The sequence below is a fragment of the Panthera leo genome, chromosome C1, assembly GCF_018350215.1.
Source record: "Panthera leo isolate Ple1 chromosome C1, P.leo_Ple1_pat1.1, whole genome shotgun sequence".
In the NCBI taxonomy this organism is placed as follows: Eukaryota; Metazoa; Chordata; class Mammalia; order Carnivora; family Felidae; genus Panthera; species Panthera leo.
Window position 1 is genome coordinate 117,987,056 of NC_056686.1, and position 19,719 is coordinate 118,006,774.

General features: G+C 47.2%; 1 protein-coding gene across 1 annotated transcript in view; it reads left to right on the top strand.

Annotated features, from left to right (window-relative positions):
• The first annotated feature begins 5,649 nt into the window (after positions 1 to 5,649).
• SCTR (secretin receptor) overlaps positions 5,650 to 19,719 on the top strand; it is a 78,139-nt gene continuing 64,069 nt past the window's right edge. The window contains exon 1 of the mRNA XM_042954217.1: positions 5,650 to 5,881. Coding sequence (XP_042810151.1) covers positions 5,822 to 5,881 — 60 coding nt within the window. The 5' untranslated portion in view covers positions 5,650 to 5,821. The remainder of the gene's footprint in view (positions 5,882 to 19,719) is intronic.

Genomic DNA, 19,719 nt, shown 5'->3' on the forward strand with positions numbered 1-19,719 from the left:
GCTTTCCAGGCTCCTGGGGATCCCACTGGGACAACCAGCTGGTCCCAGCAGAAAGGTGGGGCTCATTTGTTCCTTTCCTCAGTTAACAATTATGAAAATTGGTAACACGGACCATAGAAAGCCACAGCAGTAGCACTGTGTGATTTCCAGGGCTCGCTCATCAATTACAACACAGTTTCGGCCTGCTCTTTCTTGGGATGCACACCTTTGGGATCCTGAGCCGCTACCTGAAGCTGCCTGTCGCTGAGACCACTCTGTGTGAAGAAAAAAAATCCAGAGTTTCAGTACCAGCAAGCCTACCTCCCAAATGTGTGATCTTGAGCTACAGTCTCATCATATCTCAGTTTCTTCATCTGTTAAATGGGTATAATGATATTTCCTAGTGGGGTTGATGCGGTTTGAAGTGTTGGGGTTTGGAGCCGATGGCCAAGAAGGAATTGAGACATTTTTGGTTCAAAAAGGTGGTTTTATTATTTTTTTTATGTTTGTTTATTTTTGAAAGAGAGAGAGAGAGAAAGCATGAGCGGGGAGGGGCAAAGGGAGAGGGAGACACAGAATTCGAAGCAGGCTCCAGGCTCCGAGCTGCGAGTCAGCACAGAACCCGACGTGGGGCTCAAACTCACAGACCATGAGATCGTGACCTCAGCCAAAGTCGGACACTCAACCGACTGAGCCACCCAGGCGCCCCCAAAAAGGTGGTTTCATTAAAGCAAAGCATGGGGACGGGACTCGTGGACAGAAAGAGCTGCACTTGGGTTGTGAGGAGTGACTGATTATATAAGATGTTCTATCCTGTGGAGGGGAGGGTGATGGTACGGCTCCAGGAAATTGAGTCTATAGGTTTCTGGAGATTGCTTTTTTGTTGTTGTAAATCATTAAGACAATTGCAAACTGGTGGAGAGTCATGTCCTGCAAGCCCGTGATCTCTATCAGTTAACCACTTGTTTTTCACTTTCCTTTGTTCTTGGGCAGCCAGGAGCGCCTGAGGAATGTCGCACATACCCCCCTTGGAGGGAGTTTGTGGGGGTGGGGGTGTTAACTTGTGTTTTACTCTCAGCTTTCCTTTGTTCCCTCATCGGGATTTTTCTCCTTTTGCCTCATCCCTCCCAAACCTATTTTCTACGTTTTCCATCCAGCAGGTAAACTATGTGAATAGTTTCTTTCTCCCGTCTGTCCGCCTTGTCTCTGGCATTGGGTTGTGTTCAACCAATGGAAAACATCTCCAGAAGATCAGGGGAGGGGAGAGGAGGGGTCAGGGCATTTATCTGACCTCCTGACCCCTTTGCCAGGGCCACGGTTTTGACAGTGGCTGCATTGCTCTATGCATTGCTCACCCTATGGGTGAGTCTAGAACAGCTCTTGCCAGCTTCGGGGACACTGTTTTCTCTCCTTGCCCCTTGTTATAGAAAATGTTATCTGACAGTTATTAAAATGGTAAGGAAGAATTCATTCAAGACTTACAATAGTGGTATTGCAAGAAGGGAGAGAGACGGAGCCCAACTTGGAATAAAGCAAGAACAAGTGGGGATTTATGGCCAAGGAGCACGGTGAGGGGGCAGTGGATGGAAGATCCCTAAGAGGAGATACCAAGGTGGGGGTGGGGATTGTTGCTAACAGAATTTAACAGGATTCTTGCTGAAGGCAGGTCGGGATTGAGACATCAGAGGTGGGAATGAGGGACTTGATTAGATATCAAGTTTGGTCAGCCATCAAGAGTTGGAAGGATTCTCACTAAGCTGAAGACGGCCAGACTTGCTAAGACTGGGCTGGGCAGGCCAGAGACAGAGGGCACCAAGGTCAAGTCCTAGTCAAGAAAAGGGCCCTGAGGAGCTGAGATCAAGTTTCCTCAAGGAGAGAGTCTTTGCCATTCTTTTGGCCCACTGTTGTTGGTCCCTGGAACCTTGTTGTCCCTCATCGGTGCCCTTAAACTTGCCCACACCTCTGCTCCTTTAATGGTCCTTTCGTTAAATTCAGCTGACTTTTCGTCAGTGAAACTATTTGAGCCAAGGGTTCTCCCTTTCCTGCCAGACCTCCTGCTGGGCCTGCCTGCCCCATGGGGTTTTGAGGGTCAAACAAGATGATACATGCAAAAGCACGGTAAGGAAGTCATCTTTTTAAAAATATTTTTTTAGGGGTGCCTGGGTGGCTCAGTCGGTTAAGCATCCGACTTCGGCTCAGGTCATGATCTCGCGGTCTGTGAGTTCGGGCCCCGCGTCGGGCTCTGAGCTGATGGCTCGGAGCCTGGAGCCTGCTTCCGATTCTGTGTCTCCCTCTTTCTCTGCCCCTCCCCCGTTCATGCTCTGTCTTTCTCTGTCTCAAAAATAAATAAACAACGTTAAAAAAAATTTTTTTAAATAAAAAAAATATATATATATATTTTTAATTTTGGGGCGCCTGGGTGGCTCAGTCAGTTAAGCCTCTGACTTCGGCTCAGGTCATGATCTTGCACTCTGTGAGTTCGAGCCCCGCGTTGGGCTCTGTGCTGACAGCTCAGAGCCTGGAGCCTGCTTTGGATTCTGTGTCTCCTTCTCTCTCTGCCCCTCTGCCTCTCATGCTCCCTCTCTCCCTATCTCTCTAAAAAAATAAATAAACATTAAAAAAAAAACTTTAAAATACTTTTTTTATTTTGGGGAGAGCGCAAGGGGGGAGGGGCAGAGAGAGGGGGCAGAGGGTCTGAAGCAGGCTCTGTGTTGACAGGCATGACAGCAACGAGTCCCACGTGGGGTTGGAACTCACAAACCATGTCCTACGCGATGCTCAACCGCTCAACCAACTGAGCCACCCGGGTGCCCCAGGAAGTCATCTTCACGATTGAGAGGAACTCTAGTCCAGTGCAAAGGGCAAAGAGCAAAGGGCAGAGGCTTTGCGCTCAGTCCTGGGTTTAAACCTTGCCCCCCTGTCCCTTGTTAGCTGTGTTGTTGGAGGTGAGTGCCTAAGCCTCGAGTGTCATCAACCAATCAAGGAAAGTAAATATCCCTCATACAGGCAGGAAGGACTGGCTACATGACCTATCCCAAGTTCCTAAAAGGTTCTCCAGCTCCTGGCAGGTACTAAATACGTTGTTCTTTTGCTACCTCTTCCCTCCACTCCTATCATGGAGTTGTTTTCTCAGACGTGTTTTGCAAAACCACTAACCGTGGCTTGTAAATGGGCTTCTCACCAAGCACTTGAGACCCTTTTCTCAATGCTCAGAGAGGCTGCCTCTCATTTAAGGAAGAATAGCTTGCCGCGGGCCAGAAATTTATTAAATTGCCCAGAACAAATGTTGCTCTGCTTTGTTACTGGCAATCTGTATATGGCACAGATTACATTTTTGTGTATTGTTTTCTTGAAAAATTTTTTCCATCAAAAAAGCAATATGTACAGCGGTTTACAGAAGATGTTCAAGCAACATGGAAGTCTAATCAGTAAGAATGGCAAGTCCTTACAGCATCTTCTTTCGGATGCACATTTAGGGTGTTGGGGTTTCAGGGCCCCAGGAAGCAACATTCTTTCTAGCCTGAATCTTGAACCATTTAAGAATTAAGGTTAATACAGATGAGGCCAGGGGCTCCTGAGTGGCTCAGGCTTAGGTTAAGCGTTGGACTCTTTGATTTCAGCTTGCAGGTTTGTGAGTTTGAGCCTCGCGTCGGGCTCTGTGCTGACAGTGTGGAGCCTGCTTGGGATTTTCCCTTTCTCTCTCTGCCCCTCTACCCAGCTTGTGCTTTCTCTCTCTCAAAATAAATAAATAAACTTTTTAAAAAAAACGTAAGACAGATGAGGCCAAATATCACTTTCATGGGTAATAAAGTCAATCTTGGATAATGTGGTTTATACTTACAGGCAAGAGGGTTTTCTAGCACCGAACTGCAGAATTACATAGACCACCGCCCTGTCACTGGTGATACTGGCTCACAAGGGCAGAGTTGACCTGCAGTGACAGCCTGGCTACAGCAATCCAGTGATAGGCTCTCTGCAGGTGGGGGACCTGTCAAAGGCAAGGGAGGGAGGGGGGAGGTGCAGAACCTCATGCCAGTCCTTATCCTAAATGTGTGAATCACATAGAGCTCCCCCACCGGTGTGTGTGTGTGTGTGTGTGTGTGTGTGTGTGTGTGTGTGTCTGTGTTAGGGGGAGGGCGTTACTGAGCAGGTAGAGAAGGTCAGGAGGGTTATACTCATGGCTGCACTCCTGGAGGAAGGAAATATCAAGGTGGGGCTAAGTGTTCCTCTTCCACATACATTATGTCCTGTTCTCTGGTCCTGTGACAGTGCTTCCAGAAACATCCCTGCATATATTTCATTGAGTCTTTGGGTGAGTATTTCTGGGGCCAAAGTTCTTAAAAATGAGCTCATGTTCATGTATACTTTAGGCGGATACATACAGGGCATTTAGTATGGAGCTGAGAGCTGAAAACATTTTTTCCCCTTTTATTTCTGCTGTGATTTACCAACTGTACCTTTATCAATAGCTTCTTTGGGTAGGGAAGGCTGCTAAGGGCTAGAATGTGTTGTTTTAAGAGCGAGCAGGTTAGCAATCCGACCAGAGGTCAGTCACAGAAAATCAGGGTTAGTTATGGAAGTGTATGCAGACCCAGGCTTTTCCATCTGAACTGCTGAGTCGCATGTACCTGGCAACAGCACTGTCTTCTGCATCCTCAATGCCCTTCTCTGTCAAATGGGCATAATATCTCTAAAGGGGTGGGGGGGAATTCAAGGAGCTGATGTGTACTTAAAGTGCTGGGAGAAAGGGTAAGATAGGAGAGCCAAGAGGAAGGGAGTGGGCACCAGAGCAGAGAAAGAAAAACTTGAATCTAGACGAGCCATTTGAGGGTGCCTTGTACTGAGAGGCTAAAAGCCAGCCTCCAGGCCCTCTGGGCACTCAGACTCAGGGTTGAGCAGGCTACTGAGAAGACCTGCCCCGTGCTTAAATAGCTTCTCAGGGACACCAGGAAGCCACCAGGCGGTTCTCTTCAGCACAGCCACCAGAATTCCTGGGTGTGCCACAGGGTCCCCCTGGGTCTCACCTGGTCACCCAAACTTCCCCTGGGTGACAGCGCCCACGGGCGTGTAATGTCCTACAAGGAGCGTGCACAACTTTAATAATGAATGAAGAAACACAAAGTGAAAATCAGAAATAAAGTGCCAAGTAGCTGACCCACCCAAGTAGATGCAAAGGCATTCACGGAGCACCCGCTGTGCTATACCCACAGAGCACAGGCACAACCTTCTTCGTCCCCTAAGGTGGGTCTCGTTAGCCCTGAGACTCAACGAGGTGGCAGCAAGGTTGCGGCAGGGCTGCCCCAGAACTTCGAGAACTTCGAGAATGCTCTTTCCGGACTCGGGGGTGCTGCAGCGTGGAAGGCTAAGCCAGCATGCCCTCTCCCGGTCTCCTCCGCCCCCGCCCCGGGCTGAGCTTGCGGGAGCCGGCTGCAGCCCCCACCCCCGCCTCCTCCCCTGAAGCACCCCCCCCCCCCCCCGCCTCCTCCTCTGTAACCTCCGCCCCCCCCCCCCCGCCTCCTCCCCTGCAGCCCCCCCCCTCCCCCTCCCGCCTCCTCCCCAGCAGGCCCGCGCGCCGGCTCCCTGCCAGTCGCGGCCGGGTGGAGGAGCGCGGGCGGGCGGCGCAGCGTCCTTATCAATGGGCTGGGCGGCTTAGCGCGCTGCCACCTCTTCCGAGGAGAAGCAGTCCCGGGGCTCGCCGCGGCTTAGGTGGCCCTGCCATGGCTCCTCCGGCCGCGGCTGCAGGCCGGGGCGCGGGACCCTGCGGAGGGCGTTGAGCCCCCGGGCCGGGGGTGCGCACAGGTGCGCGGCCGTCGAGGCGCCCACGGGGAGAGCGCGGGGCACCATGCGTCCCCGCCCGCTGCTGTTGCCGTTGCTGCTGCTGTTCGCCTGCGCTGCGCACACCGTGAGTACCGTGCCTCTCCGCGGATACCCTGCGTGGCGGGCGTGGAGGGGCGCAGATCTTCCTCGATGGAGTGGGAACTCTAACACCCTGTCCCCAGCAAGGATCATCCCTGTCAGCTCCTCTCGCTATAGCCTTCTCTCCCAGGATAAAAACAGCAAGTGAGTCGGGCCAAGGCAGCTGTAAGATAAACCCCCTCGGCCCCCCAAGCCACCCCTTCCTCCAGGCTGCACTTCGACGGAAACTGGAGGCGCCCTGGCGGCGCCTAATGTGTTCTGGGCACCCTCCATCCATAGTTCATTGGAACCTTACAATCGGCTGATATTGTCACCCTCGCTTTAGGGTCTAGGAAACCGAGGCTCTTGGAGGCCAAAAATCTTGCCCCAGGAAAAGGCGATTGGAACCCACATCCGTCTGCCCCAAAGCCTTGACATTTACACACACACACACACACACACACACACACGCATGCACGCACACGCACACAGGACTGCAGAAGGGAAAAACCTCAAAAAGCTCTGGCTGGAGCTTCCGGCTCTGTGGTGGGAGCATTCGCAGCTCCCTCCCTCTCCTGTGGGATTTGGCTCCCTAAAGTCTGCACGTCTGGAGAGTTCTGGGAGTAGCAGTCTCCGCAAACCCGGTCCAGGGAGGAGCTGGAAAAGAAAAGAGAAAGGCAGAGTGGGTGGCTTGTTTTCCTTTCCCACAGAAACTCCTGGGAATCCGGGGTCTCTCCCACTGGGATTTGCGAATGAGAGAGTGGCCGTACTCAGACAGGCTGGATGGAAGGAATAGGGAAGGGGTGTAGATTCCAGAACCACTTCTTCCTCCCAGCATTACCAACTGGCCCTCAAGGCCTCTGTGCCAAGAAACTCCCCAGGAAAAGTGCTTGGGGACCCAATTCTGAGTCTCCAGTCTGTGTCCTGGGCAAGTCCCTCCTGGTATCCAACGACCTTGCCTTCGGTAGTCCTCTCCTGTTTGACTGTAAGAAAAACCTTTGCTTCCAAAGCTGATGGGAGTGTTGATGCTCAGGAGATGCCCCCATCTTTCTGGCAGCTCCGTGACATTCCAGCAGCAGTAAGTTTGGAAGGGTGGAATTTGGGACTTTCGTTCCCATCTCCCGTGTAACCGCGGAGCCTCTTCTCATCAGTGGCAGTGCTGGTACTGGAATATGCTAGAACAACAGTACCCACTCATTAATCTGAATTCCCAGTTTGAGGAAATGCCACCTGGGACACTGGGGACAATTCAAAGCCTCTAGGTATGTTGTTATAAAGAGCCCAGGGATGGGAGAGGCAACAGCTTCCTCCTTGTGACCTTTCCCACCTCCTTCTTAAGTATTTGCAGTAACCCTGAGGTTGTCAGAAGAAATCAACAGGTGTCTGGGCTTCAGGACCGAGGGTTAACTTTTTCATCTCAAAGGGACCCCTAGGGTATGTCAAGAATAAGCAGTGGGGGAAATGAGTCTTCAGTGTGCCTTGGAAGGCTGCTTCCTTATGCTCTGGTCCAATTCCCTTATGGTACAGATGAGCAAACTGAGACCCACAGAGAAAAGAGACCTGCCCCAAATCTGCAAGTTAGTGGTGGAGCTGGGATTAGAACCCAGATCTCTTGATTCTCACTCATCCAGGGCCCTCTCCCTTATGTCGTCTTAAATGTCCTTTTCATACACTCATGTACCGCCTTGTATTATAAGATGGTTTCCTGTGTGCAAGTCTTGGTCCTCCGGGTGTTTTCTGGGCTTATCCAGACCTGAGGTCTCATACTTCTTGGCAAGAACTCCTTTAATAAATAAGAATGGAGCTGACCTACTTTGGTTGGAGTATTTCCCAGGCTTTGAAACCCTGCTTACCTTCTGTTTTTTTTTTACTCTGAGTGGTCACACATTTGATTTAGACTTTTAAGGGCATTCAAACAATTTTTTTATTCATTTGCCCCTCCCCCTTGAGGGAGATCATAGGCCTCTTCCTAATGGGCATTAATAGGCCAAATTGTTGATTGTCACTCCCCACCCCAGTCCCTCACCTTGCCATACAGGGAGGTGTCAGGGGGATCCCTTGCAAATAGAAACCAGAAAGTGATGATGGTTGAAGGGGCCAGTGTTCTGAGACCTCCATAGGACATGTGGGCCACACTCCCCTTTGCTATCCCAGGCCCCGTGTATCTCATGAGGGCTTTTACCCAGAATGATATTGTCATTATTTACTAGAGCATCTGTCCTCCTCCTCCCCAATAAACACACCCTGAGATTTCTTTCTATTCACTCTCTGTCCGTAGAGCCACCCCAGTGTAAGGAGGAGCCCAATGAGTCTGTGTTGGTTGAGTGAATGGGTGAATGAATGAAGGAGTGAAAGAATGAAACAGTGATACCCAAAAGGAGTGTCGTAAGCTGTGGCGCTTTCCTATTAGCAGCGAGTAAGAAACAATGACACCCTGAGGACAATTGTTGCTTACAAAATTGTGCATAAGCGTGTCAAGCAAATAAAAAATAGCCCTTCAAGGTCCGGTTTTTTAATCCGTGGCGTCTGGCAAGCTGCCAACTTGATAACCTTAGTGAGTTAAAATCAAGTGAGGTTTCTTGACACCCCTAATCCCGGATACTAAAGCTGAGTTTTCGGCGAGGGGTGCCAGGAAGGGGGCTATGCCCTCCCTCAGCATGGAGGAAGCGAAAGGGTGGGAATAATGGAGACATGATGGAGAGAGGGGAGCCCCCCAATTCTTTGTTGTGGGGGGCTGGCCTGTGCCTCGTATGCTGTCTAGCACCATCCCTGGCCTTTACCCACTAGAAGCCAGGAGCATCTCCAAGTTGTGCCAACAGAAAAATCTTTCCAGACACTGCCCAGTGTCCCCTGGGAGGCTGAGAGGGCAGAACTGCCTGCGGTCGAGAACCACTGCCTTGAAGGTTGTCCTGTTTCCGGGGAAACGCGTTAGCGGAACTACCAACAGGTGTTCATCGCGTGTTGGATTCGGGGCAGTGGGTTTGGTGACAGGGAACGTGGGCCGAAGACAGAACAAGTGTACCTGATGAAAACCCACTTCCCGACAAGACTTGCACCGAGACTGGACTTGATCTTCTCCAGCCTCCCTCCCACTTTCCCTCCTGTCTCCATCCCGTCTCCGTTGATGGCTGAGAAACAGAAGTCTTGGCACACGGTGTTCCTGCATCCACAGGCTGACAAGCTCTGTGGCAAGCCGGGGAGCAGACTTGTAGGAAGGCCTGCAAGGGTCCCCTGAGGGGTCTGGCTATTGATAACTCCTCAGAGGAGGGTCCCTGGGATTTTCTATGTACCTGAAAAATCACTTTCTCATTTTCTGGGGAAATATTTGTGGATTTCTTTTGAAATCTTTACTCTAAAATTAACGTGAATGACGATGGTGATAACGGTTTGCCTTTTTTGAGCACGTACTTCACACCGGATACTCGGCCAAGTCCTCGCCAGCACGATCCAATGTCATTCCCACATCAACAATTGGAGCCTTTGGGGCCCCCGGGTGTCTTGGTCGGTTGATCGTTGGACTCTTGTGTCCAGCTCAGGTCATGATCTCATGGTTCGTGCATCAGAGCCCCACATCTGGCTCTGTGCTGACCCTATGGAGCCTGCTTGGGATTTTCTCTCTCTCCCTGCCCTTCTCCTGTTCATGCTCTTGCTTGTTCTCTCTCTCTCTCTCCAAATAAACTTAAAAAAAAAACAAAAACGATCATAACCTTCATTGTGCAGAGGCAGAAACAGAGGCTCAGAAAGAGGTGAAGCCATTTGTCAGGGTCGCCTAGCCAGACGTGATGTGAAGACCCAGCCCAGGGATTCCTAACCAGCACAGGCATCTGGTCCCAGAAAGAGGCCTGCACTGGTTTCTGGTGCCCAAGGGGCTGTCATAAAATTCTCTCCCAAGCCTATAAATGACATTAATTTCAGTTTTATCTAATCGTGTTATAAAACATAAAACAAATATTGAATTACACACAGCATTTTATTGAGGCGGGTAGAGATGAGCTTGGGGTCACAAAATCAATCAAACAGGAGGTACACTTCTCAAACTGGTTAGGGGGGTTCCTTCAAGAGATTGCGTATAAGAAGGGGAGGGGCAGAGAAAGAGAGAGAATCCCAAGCAGGCCCCCCAGTGCCAGCGCGAGCCCGAGGCTGAGCTTAAACCTAGAGATCATGACCTGAGTCAAAACCAAAAGTCAGCCGCTTAGCTGAGCCATCCAGGCACCCCTAGGAGGCTGCTTCTCTTAGCTTTGACATCACCTTTCTGCATTCCCATGGAGCCCACCTCCCTCCACCCTGTCCCCCAAATCTCTGGCCTATGACTTCCTTCATGCCATGGGAGGGCTCAGCTCTCTTCCTGGCACCCCTCGCTGAAAGATCAGACTTCGTAACCAGAGTGAGAGTTCCCCGCCACAGTGGGACCCCCAATGTCCCTGATTTGCTCCTTGCTTCCCTGCCCTTAGCAAGCTGAGGTTCCTCACCGCTGACCTTCACTGGGGCTTTGGGACAGCCTGCAGCCCGAGGAAAAACCCACAACACTCAGATCCTATCGACTTGCTTACATTATAAACAGAGGGCTGCTGAGCATTCATGTGGACTCCAGAAAATAATAATACCTGGGGCCCAGCCTCAGCATTCTGTGTCTGACCAATTCCAGAGGGCATTTGGGGAAGGGACACTCCTGCTTGGCCATGTCCTGCAGTCCCAGCCCACCATACTGCCAGGGTTTCCAAGGTTTCCAATCTTCTCCAGAATCCCCACATGTCCAACATCAGTCCCTCCCCTGTGGGCTCTCCATGATGTCCATGGGTCATCTCATGTTCCTGACGTTACCAACCTCTTTCATTTTCAATGGACAGGCTTGCTTCCTATTTCCTGAAAGTCAGAGAATGAACTTACTCTGACCAACACCTTGCCCTCATAGACGTGACTAAATTGTCTGCCGCTCACCACCCTTGCCCCGTCCCCTTCCCTCCCATCTGTCTCAGTCATCTTGGGCTGCCATAACAAATTACCACAGATTGGGTGGCTCAACCAACAGAAATTTATTTTCTCATGGTTCTGGAGCTGGATGTCCCAGATGAAGGGCTGGTAGGGCTGGGTTCTGGTGAGACCTCTCTTCCTGCTCTGTCCTCATCTGAGTGGGTACAGAGAGACAGAGTGAGATCTCTGGTTTCTCTTCTTGTAAGGACACTAATCCTATCAGATCAGGGTTTCACTGTTATGACCTTAACCTTAATTACCTCCCTATAGGCTCTATCTACAAATATAGCCACAATGAGGGATGGGGTTTCAACATATGAATTTGGGGGGGACACATTCGGTCCATAGCACCATCCGAGTGGAAAAGAGGCTCTCCTGCTGCCTGTGTGGCCAGTCCCTGCCCCTGTGCTCCCAATCCTCCCACCCCAATCCATGGGGACCCCAATCCATCCTGAGATTACACAGTGAAGTCACTGTGCCCAGTCTTTACTGTCTTCCTCTTACCTGGCTGTCCCCATCAGCTGGTCAACTTGCCATGGTCTGTCCACCTGGTAAAGAGCCCTCCCTCTGCACTCTGGGCCTTCTAGCCACAGGTCCACTTCTGCCCCCTGATGGCCAGTTACTTGGAAGAAGCATTCATGATGCCTCCCCTTCCACTGATTTCTCAGCCCACTGTAGCCTGCTCGTCCATCACCGCCCCCCCCTCCCCCCCCAACTGACATCAGTCTCTTCATTTTGTGTGGCCTTCATTTTGCTGTCTTCACTACACGCTTTTTGGCCCTGGTCCTACCTAGGGTGACCGCATGATTTAGGAGAGAGAAGGAAGGTTGTAAATAATGATGAGACAGCAGGCATACACCCAAGTGTCCTGGGCAAAGTGGGCATGGGACCCTGGCCTCTCAGAGGCCTCTGGTGTGGGAACCTCCCTCCTCTCCACTCGCCCTTCTGCTCTTCACAGGCTCCTGGTTCCCATCCTGGGCCCCTTGCTGCCACTTTTGGTCCCCTATGATCTGGCCGCTGCCTTCACTGTGTCCTTTAGCTGTCGGCCTCTCTGGACCCTCTTGGACCATGAACTTCAAGAGTAGGAACTGTGTCCCATTCACCTTTACGTCTCCAGTGATGAATCAATTGCTGTCCATAAAGTAGGTGCCCAGTGAATATTTGATGAAATTCTGCATTTTGAACTGGTTGTACGATAATAAGTTTCCTCTTCTTAGTTCTCATTGTATAAACTCGACTAGTATTGTATCTCCTTTTACTTGAAAAAATTGAAAAAAATTCTTTCCAGTCTCAAGTTGGCAGGCAAGTAACTGTATCGTAAAGTGTGTACGCAGAGTGATGCTGAGTTTCTTCACCTTCTTCAGAATTCTACAGAGTTTTAGTTTATCTCCTCCCACATTTTACCTTTTCAGATTCAAGAGTCCAGAGTTAAACTAACAGAACTCTCGCTTGATATCTTTCCTCCCTTATTTTGCTTAGTTATTCTCTCTCGCTGCAGACTGGATTTTTCTCTCGCTTTCTGAAGGATAGAATATGGTTGCCCCATAATTTTCAAGATTACATGCTTTAGGAGTGGGAGAGGTTGACCTTGATCCCCCTCCCTATACCAAATATCCAAGAGAGGAAAGTGCATTGTCCCAAACTGGGTTAAATTTCCTCTAATAGTCTGATCATTGAGATGGGACCTCACAGCATATCTCAGGATGAAGAGATCTTCCCAGGGAGGAGTTGTTGGCTAATAGGTTGAGCAGACACCTCAAAATATGTCTACCATCGGAGCAAATCCCCCTAAGAAATGGACAGTGGAAACTCTTCACAATCATCAAGCCATAGGTATGAACTTATATACTGTAGTGGGCCAGCCATGATTAACTACTAAGTGACATTCAAAGAGTGATACTTGTATAGAGACATTACTAGGTACATAGTCTTAGAACGTTTACAATGCAAGTGACTTTCTAAAAAGAAATTACTGTAGGTTATACCCAACGAAGCCGAAACTGGATCTAAAATATGAGATACAGGGGAGCCTGGCTGGCTCAGTTGGTAGCACATGTGGCCTTTGATCTCAAGGTCGTTAGTTCAAGCCCCACATTGGGAGGCTAGTTTTAAAAAATTAAAAATAGGGGCACCTGGGTGGCTTCGTCGGTTAAGCATCTGACTTCAGCTCAGGTCATGATCTTGAGGTTCGTGAGTTCAAGCCCCATGTCAGGTTCTGTGCTGACAGCTCAGAGCCTGGAGCCTGCTTCCGATTCTGTGTCTCCCTCTCTCTCTGCCCCTCTCCCGCTCACTCTCTGTCTTTCTCTGTCTCTCAAAAAAACAAATAAATGTTAAAAATTTTTTAAATTTTATTTTTTAAACTTACATCCAAATTAGCATATAGTGCAACAATGATTTCAGAAGTAGATTCCTTACTGCCCCTTACCCATTTAGCCCATCCAGTAACTCCTCCCACAATCCCTCCAGTAACCCTCTGTTTATTCTCTATATTTAAGAATCTTTTATGTTTTGTCCCCCTCCCTGTTTTTATATTATTTTTGCTTCCCTTCCCTTATGTTCATCTGTGCTGTGTCATAAAGTCCCCATATGAATGAAGTCATAGGATATTTGTCTTTCTCTGACTAATTTCACTTAACATAATACCCTCCAGTTCCATACACGTCGTTGCAAATGGCAAGATTTCATTCTTTTTGATTGTTGACTAATATTCCATTATATATATATATATAGACCATATGTTCTTTATCCATTCATCCATCGATGGACATTTGGACTCTTTCAATACTTTGGCTATTGTCGATAGTGCTGCTATAAACATTGGGGTGCATGTGCCCCTTCGAAACAACACACATGTATCCCTTGGATAAATGCCTAGTAGTGCAATTGCTGGGTCGTAGGGTAGTTCTATTTTTAGTTTTTTGAGGAACCTCTACACTGTTTTCCAGAGTGGCTGTACCAGTTTGCATTCCCACCAGCAATGCAAAAGAGAGCCTCTCTTTCTGCATTCTCGCCAATATCTGTTGTTGCCTGAGTCGTTAATGTGAGCCATTCTGACAGGTGTAAGGTGGTATCTCATTGTGGTTTTGATGTGTATTTCCCTGATAATGAGTGATGTTGAACATTTTTTCATGTGTCAGTTGGCCATCTGGATGTCTTCTTTGGAGAAGTGTCTATTCATGTCTTTTGCCCGTTTAGTCACTGGATTGTTTATTTTTTGGGTGTTGAGTTTGATAAGTTCTTTATAGATATTGGATACTAACCCTTTATCTGGTATGTCATTTGCAAATATCTTGTCCCATTCTGTCGGTTGCCTTTTAGTTTTGCTGATTGTTTCCTTTGCTGTGCAGAAGCTTTTTATTTTGATGAGCCCCAATAGTTCACTTTTGCTTTTGTTTCCCTTGCCTCTGGAGACATGTTGAGTAAGAAGTTGCTGTGGCCAAGATCAAAGATGTTTTTGCCTGCTTCCTCTTCGAGGATTTTGATGGCTTCCTGTAAAAAAATTTTTTTAATTAAAAATAAAATAAAATAAAGTAAAATAAAATATGGGATACAAAAAAGTGGAGTTTACAAAGGACAGCAATGGGCAGATCAGTTCCACAGTTCTGAAAAAGAGAGGATTTAGTCCGGAAAGTCTAAGGACTCCTTGAAGTCAGTTCCAAAGAGGTTCATAGACAATATTCCACAGAGCTGCTCTATTCAGAACCTTGGAGTGCAACTATGCTATGTAATTGACAAGGTGAAGGCTTATGGATTTTGTGATCAACAAGAAAAAAGAAAGTTGACTTAAAATTCTAGGAAAAGACAAAGGTATATGAAACATTTTGCAGTCTAAATATTTAAAAAGCCAAAGTTTTGACATGATTACGCCAATATTTTTAAAACTCCAGATGTAAAGATGGGCTGAACTCAAAGTCTGAAACTGAAGAGGAAAGTAATGTAATGTGTGTTTCTGTTTGGTTAATTAAAATAACAAAGGGGTGGCTGGGTGGCCCAGTAGATTAAGCCTCCCCTCCTAATCTTGTCTGGGTTTAGGTCAGGATCTCACCATTCCTGGGATTGAGCCTTCTCCTACCCTCCCCTTCACCACAGCATGGAGCCTGCTTGGGATTCTCTCTCTCTCTCTCTCTCTCTCTCTCTCTCTCTCAAAATAAATAAATACATTTAAAAAATAATAAAAATTTTAAAAAGTACAATTTGGTAAATTTTTTTTCTGATAATCTCTTACTGAATTTATGGGGAATACATATTTTTAAAGGTGCTTAGTTCTGAGGTGCTATTTGGTTTTTTAAAAGTGTTTATTTATTTTTGAGAGAGAGCATGAGCAGGGGATGGGCAGGGAGAGAAGGGGACAGAGGATCCGAAGTAGGCTCTGTGCTGACAGCAGTGAGCCTGATGCAGGGCTCAAACCCAAAAACCTTGAGATCATGAACTAAGCCCAAGTGGGAGGCTTAATGGGCCAAGCCACCCAGGCGCCCCCTGAGGTGCTGGGTTTTTTTTTTAAGTTTTTTTTTTAACGTTTATTTATTTTTGAGACAGAGAGAGACAAAGCATGAACGGGGGAGGGTCAGAGAGAGAGGGAGACACAGAATCCGAAACAGGCTCCAGGCTCTGAGCTGTCAGCACAGAGCCCGACGCGGGGCTCGAACTCACGGACTGTGAGATCATGACCTGAGCCGAAGTTGGCTGCTCAACCGACTGAGCCACCCAGGCGCCCCCTGAGGTGCTGTTTTTACTACCAAACAGCATCCCATTCTTGGCACCAACTATTTTGGTATTTTCTGCTCAAAACATTTCACTTATGACACTAAATATATGGTTTTTTTTTTCCCCTCACATTGACAATCAATTCCCCAACTCTCCAGATACCAGCTGGGTGTTCTAAAATTCAATTCAGTTCTGACTCTAAGCACCTGGAATTAGCACAGACCCTACAGGTTGAGGACAGTCCACAAGATGGTTTCTACTTCAGACGCCAGTCCCAAGCCTGGGCCAAGTGCACTTCTGACCAACCAGCTGTACTTTGGGCGCTCCCGTGACCTCCTCCTTGGAATCGATCATTTGCTAGAAGGGCTCCCAGGACTCAGGAAAGCACTTTACTTACCATTACTGGTTTATTATAAAAGGTACAATACAGGGACAGCCAAGTGGAAGAAATGCAGAAAGCAAGGAAGGGGACACGTGGAGCTCCCAGCATCTTCGTGTATTCACCCACCAGGAAGCTCCAAACCCTGTTATATAGGGTATTTACAGGCTTAAAAAAAAAAGTTCATTTATTTATTCTTGAGAGAGAGAGAGAGAGAGAGAGAGCAAGCAGGGGAGGGGCAGAGAGAGAGGGAGACAGAGGATCCAAAGCAGGCTCCTCATGGTCAGGAGAGAGCCCCACGCAGGGTTCGAACTCACAAACTGCCAGATCATGACCTGAACTGAAGTCAGATGTTTAATCGACTGAGCCACCCAGGCGCCCCTACAGAGGAATCATAGGCATGATTGTTGAAATCACTGGCCATTGGTGATTAACTCAATCTCTACCCTGTCTTTCATCTCCTGTGGCCAGAAGGGCAGCCGGAAGTGCCAGTCTCTAACCACCTGAAGTGGTTATCTCTGCTGAAGTTATCTGCGCAACACCCCCCCCCCCCCCCCAGCCACCGATCATCTCATCAGCATTTACAAAGTCACTCATCACTTCGGAGATTTGCAGGGTCTTGGAAGCTCTTGTATTAGAAGAGTCAGACCAAATATTATAACAAAAGATGCTTCTCTCACCCCTACTGCTCCGGAAACTACAAGCGTTTTAGGAGCACTCTGCCAGGAGCCAAGGATGAACACCAAATGTATATTTCTGTTATATCACAATGTTACATGAGGACATCCAGTTTAAAATGGCAGATTATCCACAAGTGTTTATCTGCTCTTCACTTGGGAGCATCCTTAAAATGATAGTAAAGGAATCACAAAGGTATAAGCCCACAAAGTCAAAGAGAACAATATAAGACAACAATGAAGCAGAGATTTCAAGAAATCTTCAGGAATGAAACAATGGTAGCAGTCTGGGAAAAATAACAGTCTACATCCCTGCACCGGGTGGAGGGGGATTGATGACAAACTGATCGGCCTGCATCGCCCTGGAAAGTCTCCAAGCGTGGAGGAGAAACATAAATCCTGACTGGGGGGACCCTCTCAGCCTGATTATTATTATTATTATTTTTATAGCAAAGGCCACAAACTGTTCAGGCCCACAGTGGTTCCAAGGACCTCTTTAGGGCCTCAAGTGTAACTATGGCATTGATTGCAACACAGGGAATATAGCCAATGGTATTGTGACAGTGTGGTATGGGGACAGAGAGTATCTACACTTGTGGCGACCATAGCAATAAGGTACAGGCTTGTGGAATCATTATATTGTGCACCTGAAACTAATGTAATAGTATATGTCAACCATACTTCAATTGCACACACATATATATGTACCTACATATATATATGTAGGTACACACACACACACACACACACACACACACAGAGATACATATGTATGTATGTAGATATGGCATTGAGGAAGGCCTCCAGTGTGAAAGCAAACAAACAGGAGAAAGGAACTTAGAGAAAATGTCGTCCATGCAGAGAGGAGGAAAAGATCACGTGACTACAATTAATATCCTGATATACAGTTCTTAACAAGGATACCAATTTCAAGAAGAGGGAGTGTGGGAAAGAGGGTGCTGGAGAAATGGAATCACCAGAGAGTAGGAAAGGCTGCCTGGAAAGTAATTGTATGATGAGGACAAAACATTTATTAGGAAACTCAACAGCACATCAGGGTGCCTGGGTGCCTCAGTCGGCTGAGCGGCCAACTCTTGATTTCTGCTCAGGTCATGATCCCAGGGTTGTGAGATGAAGCCCTGAGTCAGGCTCTGTGCTGAGTGTGGAGTCTGCTTAAGATTCTCTCTCTCTTTCTCTCTCTCTGTCCCTCTCCCCCACTCATGCTCCCTTTCTCTCTCTCTCTCAAATTAAAAAAAAAAAAGCATATGACACAACGGTAGAAGAGTCAAGAAAGGTGAAAAGATTAGAGGGTCCATCCATGTTGCCCATTATTCAAATAATATGAGTTCTAGGAAGACAGAATAGAGAAGATGAAGGGAGGAAATAATAAAATAAACCACATAACATTTAAAAAATTCCAACACAAAGAACACAAATCTTCAGATAGAAATGGCCCCTGAGTCTCTTAACCAATGAATTAAAAAAGGACCATTTCCTCAAGGAATTTAAAAGCGACTAAAAACAGAAAAATCTGAAATATTTCTACAGAGAAGAGAAAAGTCACATACAAAAGGTTTGGGAGCACAGTTGAGTATCTTGTCAATACAGGAAGAGAGAAGGAGAAATGCCTTCAAGATCTGGAACGAAATTTATTTTCAACCTAGAATTCTCTGCCCAAATTATTCATTTGATAATTAATCAAACTAATAAAAGCTTCTTCACTCATGCAAAGATTTCAAAGTTTATCTCCTACTTACACTTTCTTAGGCGGCAACTTCTGCAAAACGAGGAAGTGAAGCAAGGAAAAAGATGGGGAATCTACGAAATCAAAGTCTAGCCAGAAAAGTTGGGGGGAGGGTACCCCAAGCCACAGCCAGGCATGAGGCCCAGGTTGACACAAGAGGAACGAGGACCGGCAGAGAAGTCTCTGGAGGTAAGACAAGTACAACCGTTGATAGATGTCCCACGGAGCTGTTGGAGGACTTAAAAAAATGAGCCATATGTACAGAGAACGCTAATCAAATGAAAAAACAAGGTAATAATTGACCTCAGGAAAAACAAAATGTACGAGAAGAGACATAATCATTTTACATGGCTAGACTCAGCAGTGGACGATACTTCAGAGTCAAAAGAAAACGTTATAAATACACACCATTCATTTCACTAAAAATTAAATCAGCAGAAGTATATGTAATATATGGGGGAAAGAAGTATATGTAAGGAGATTTAAAAACATCTACATCTTTGTCTTCCATAACAGAGTTTTGGATAATGTCTCAGATTAACAAACCAAGAACTAGTAGTATAAGAACATAATTTTAAAATATGGAGGGGCGCCTGACTGTCTCTGTTCATGGAGCATGGTCTCGGGGTTATGGGTTTGAGCCCCACGTTGGGTGTAGAGATTACTTAAAAATAAAATCTTGAAAAAATATGGAGATAAAAAGGAAAATAAACAGCTAAAAAGAGTTGAAAATGATTGCCTCCGGAAAGCAGGTAAAGGTTAGAGAAGGGAACTGCTGTTTTTCATGATAATTTCTTTGGCACTAGTACAAGTAAAAGAGGAAAAAAAAAGCATGTACAAACACAAACTCAATTTTTTTACAACTGTTTAAGGGTACTTTTTAAGGACTAATAGTTCTGGTTTTGAGGAAAGTTTTAGCAATTCTCTAGTCTTCATTTGCTGTTTCTCCTGTGAATTTTGAGTAAAATTATATTTAATAAGTATACAGAAATATATGAATAAATATACTAATTTTCAGCTACTAATGGCTACTAATTTTCCGCCCCCCCCCCCAGCTTTTCTGGGTTAATTTAGATGGTCAGGGGGCTTGTGTCCCATTTATTCTCCCTCTGATGCCTCTACCAGCTGGTTCCTCCATTGAACACACTCTTCTCAGCCACTCCCAGATACCCGAAGGGCCCCTTTTCTTCTCTACTGGTCACCATCGGGGGCCATGGGCTCAGTCCTTTCAGCAGAATGCTTTTGCTGTCTTTAGCGGGCATGCCACCACAACCCAAAATTATTTTGGCTTATTAAGTTTTATTGGAAGGATCGAGGGTGAAAGAACTGTGGAATGAGCCACTTCACACCCATCAGGGTGACTGTTATGA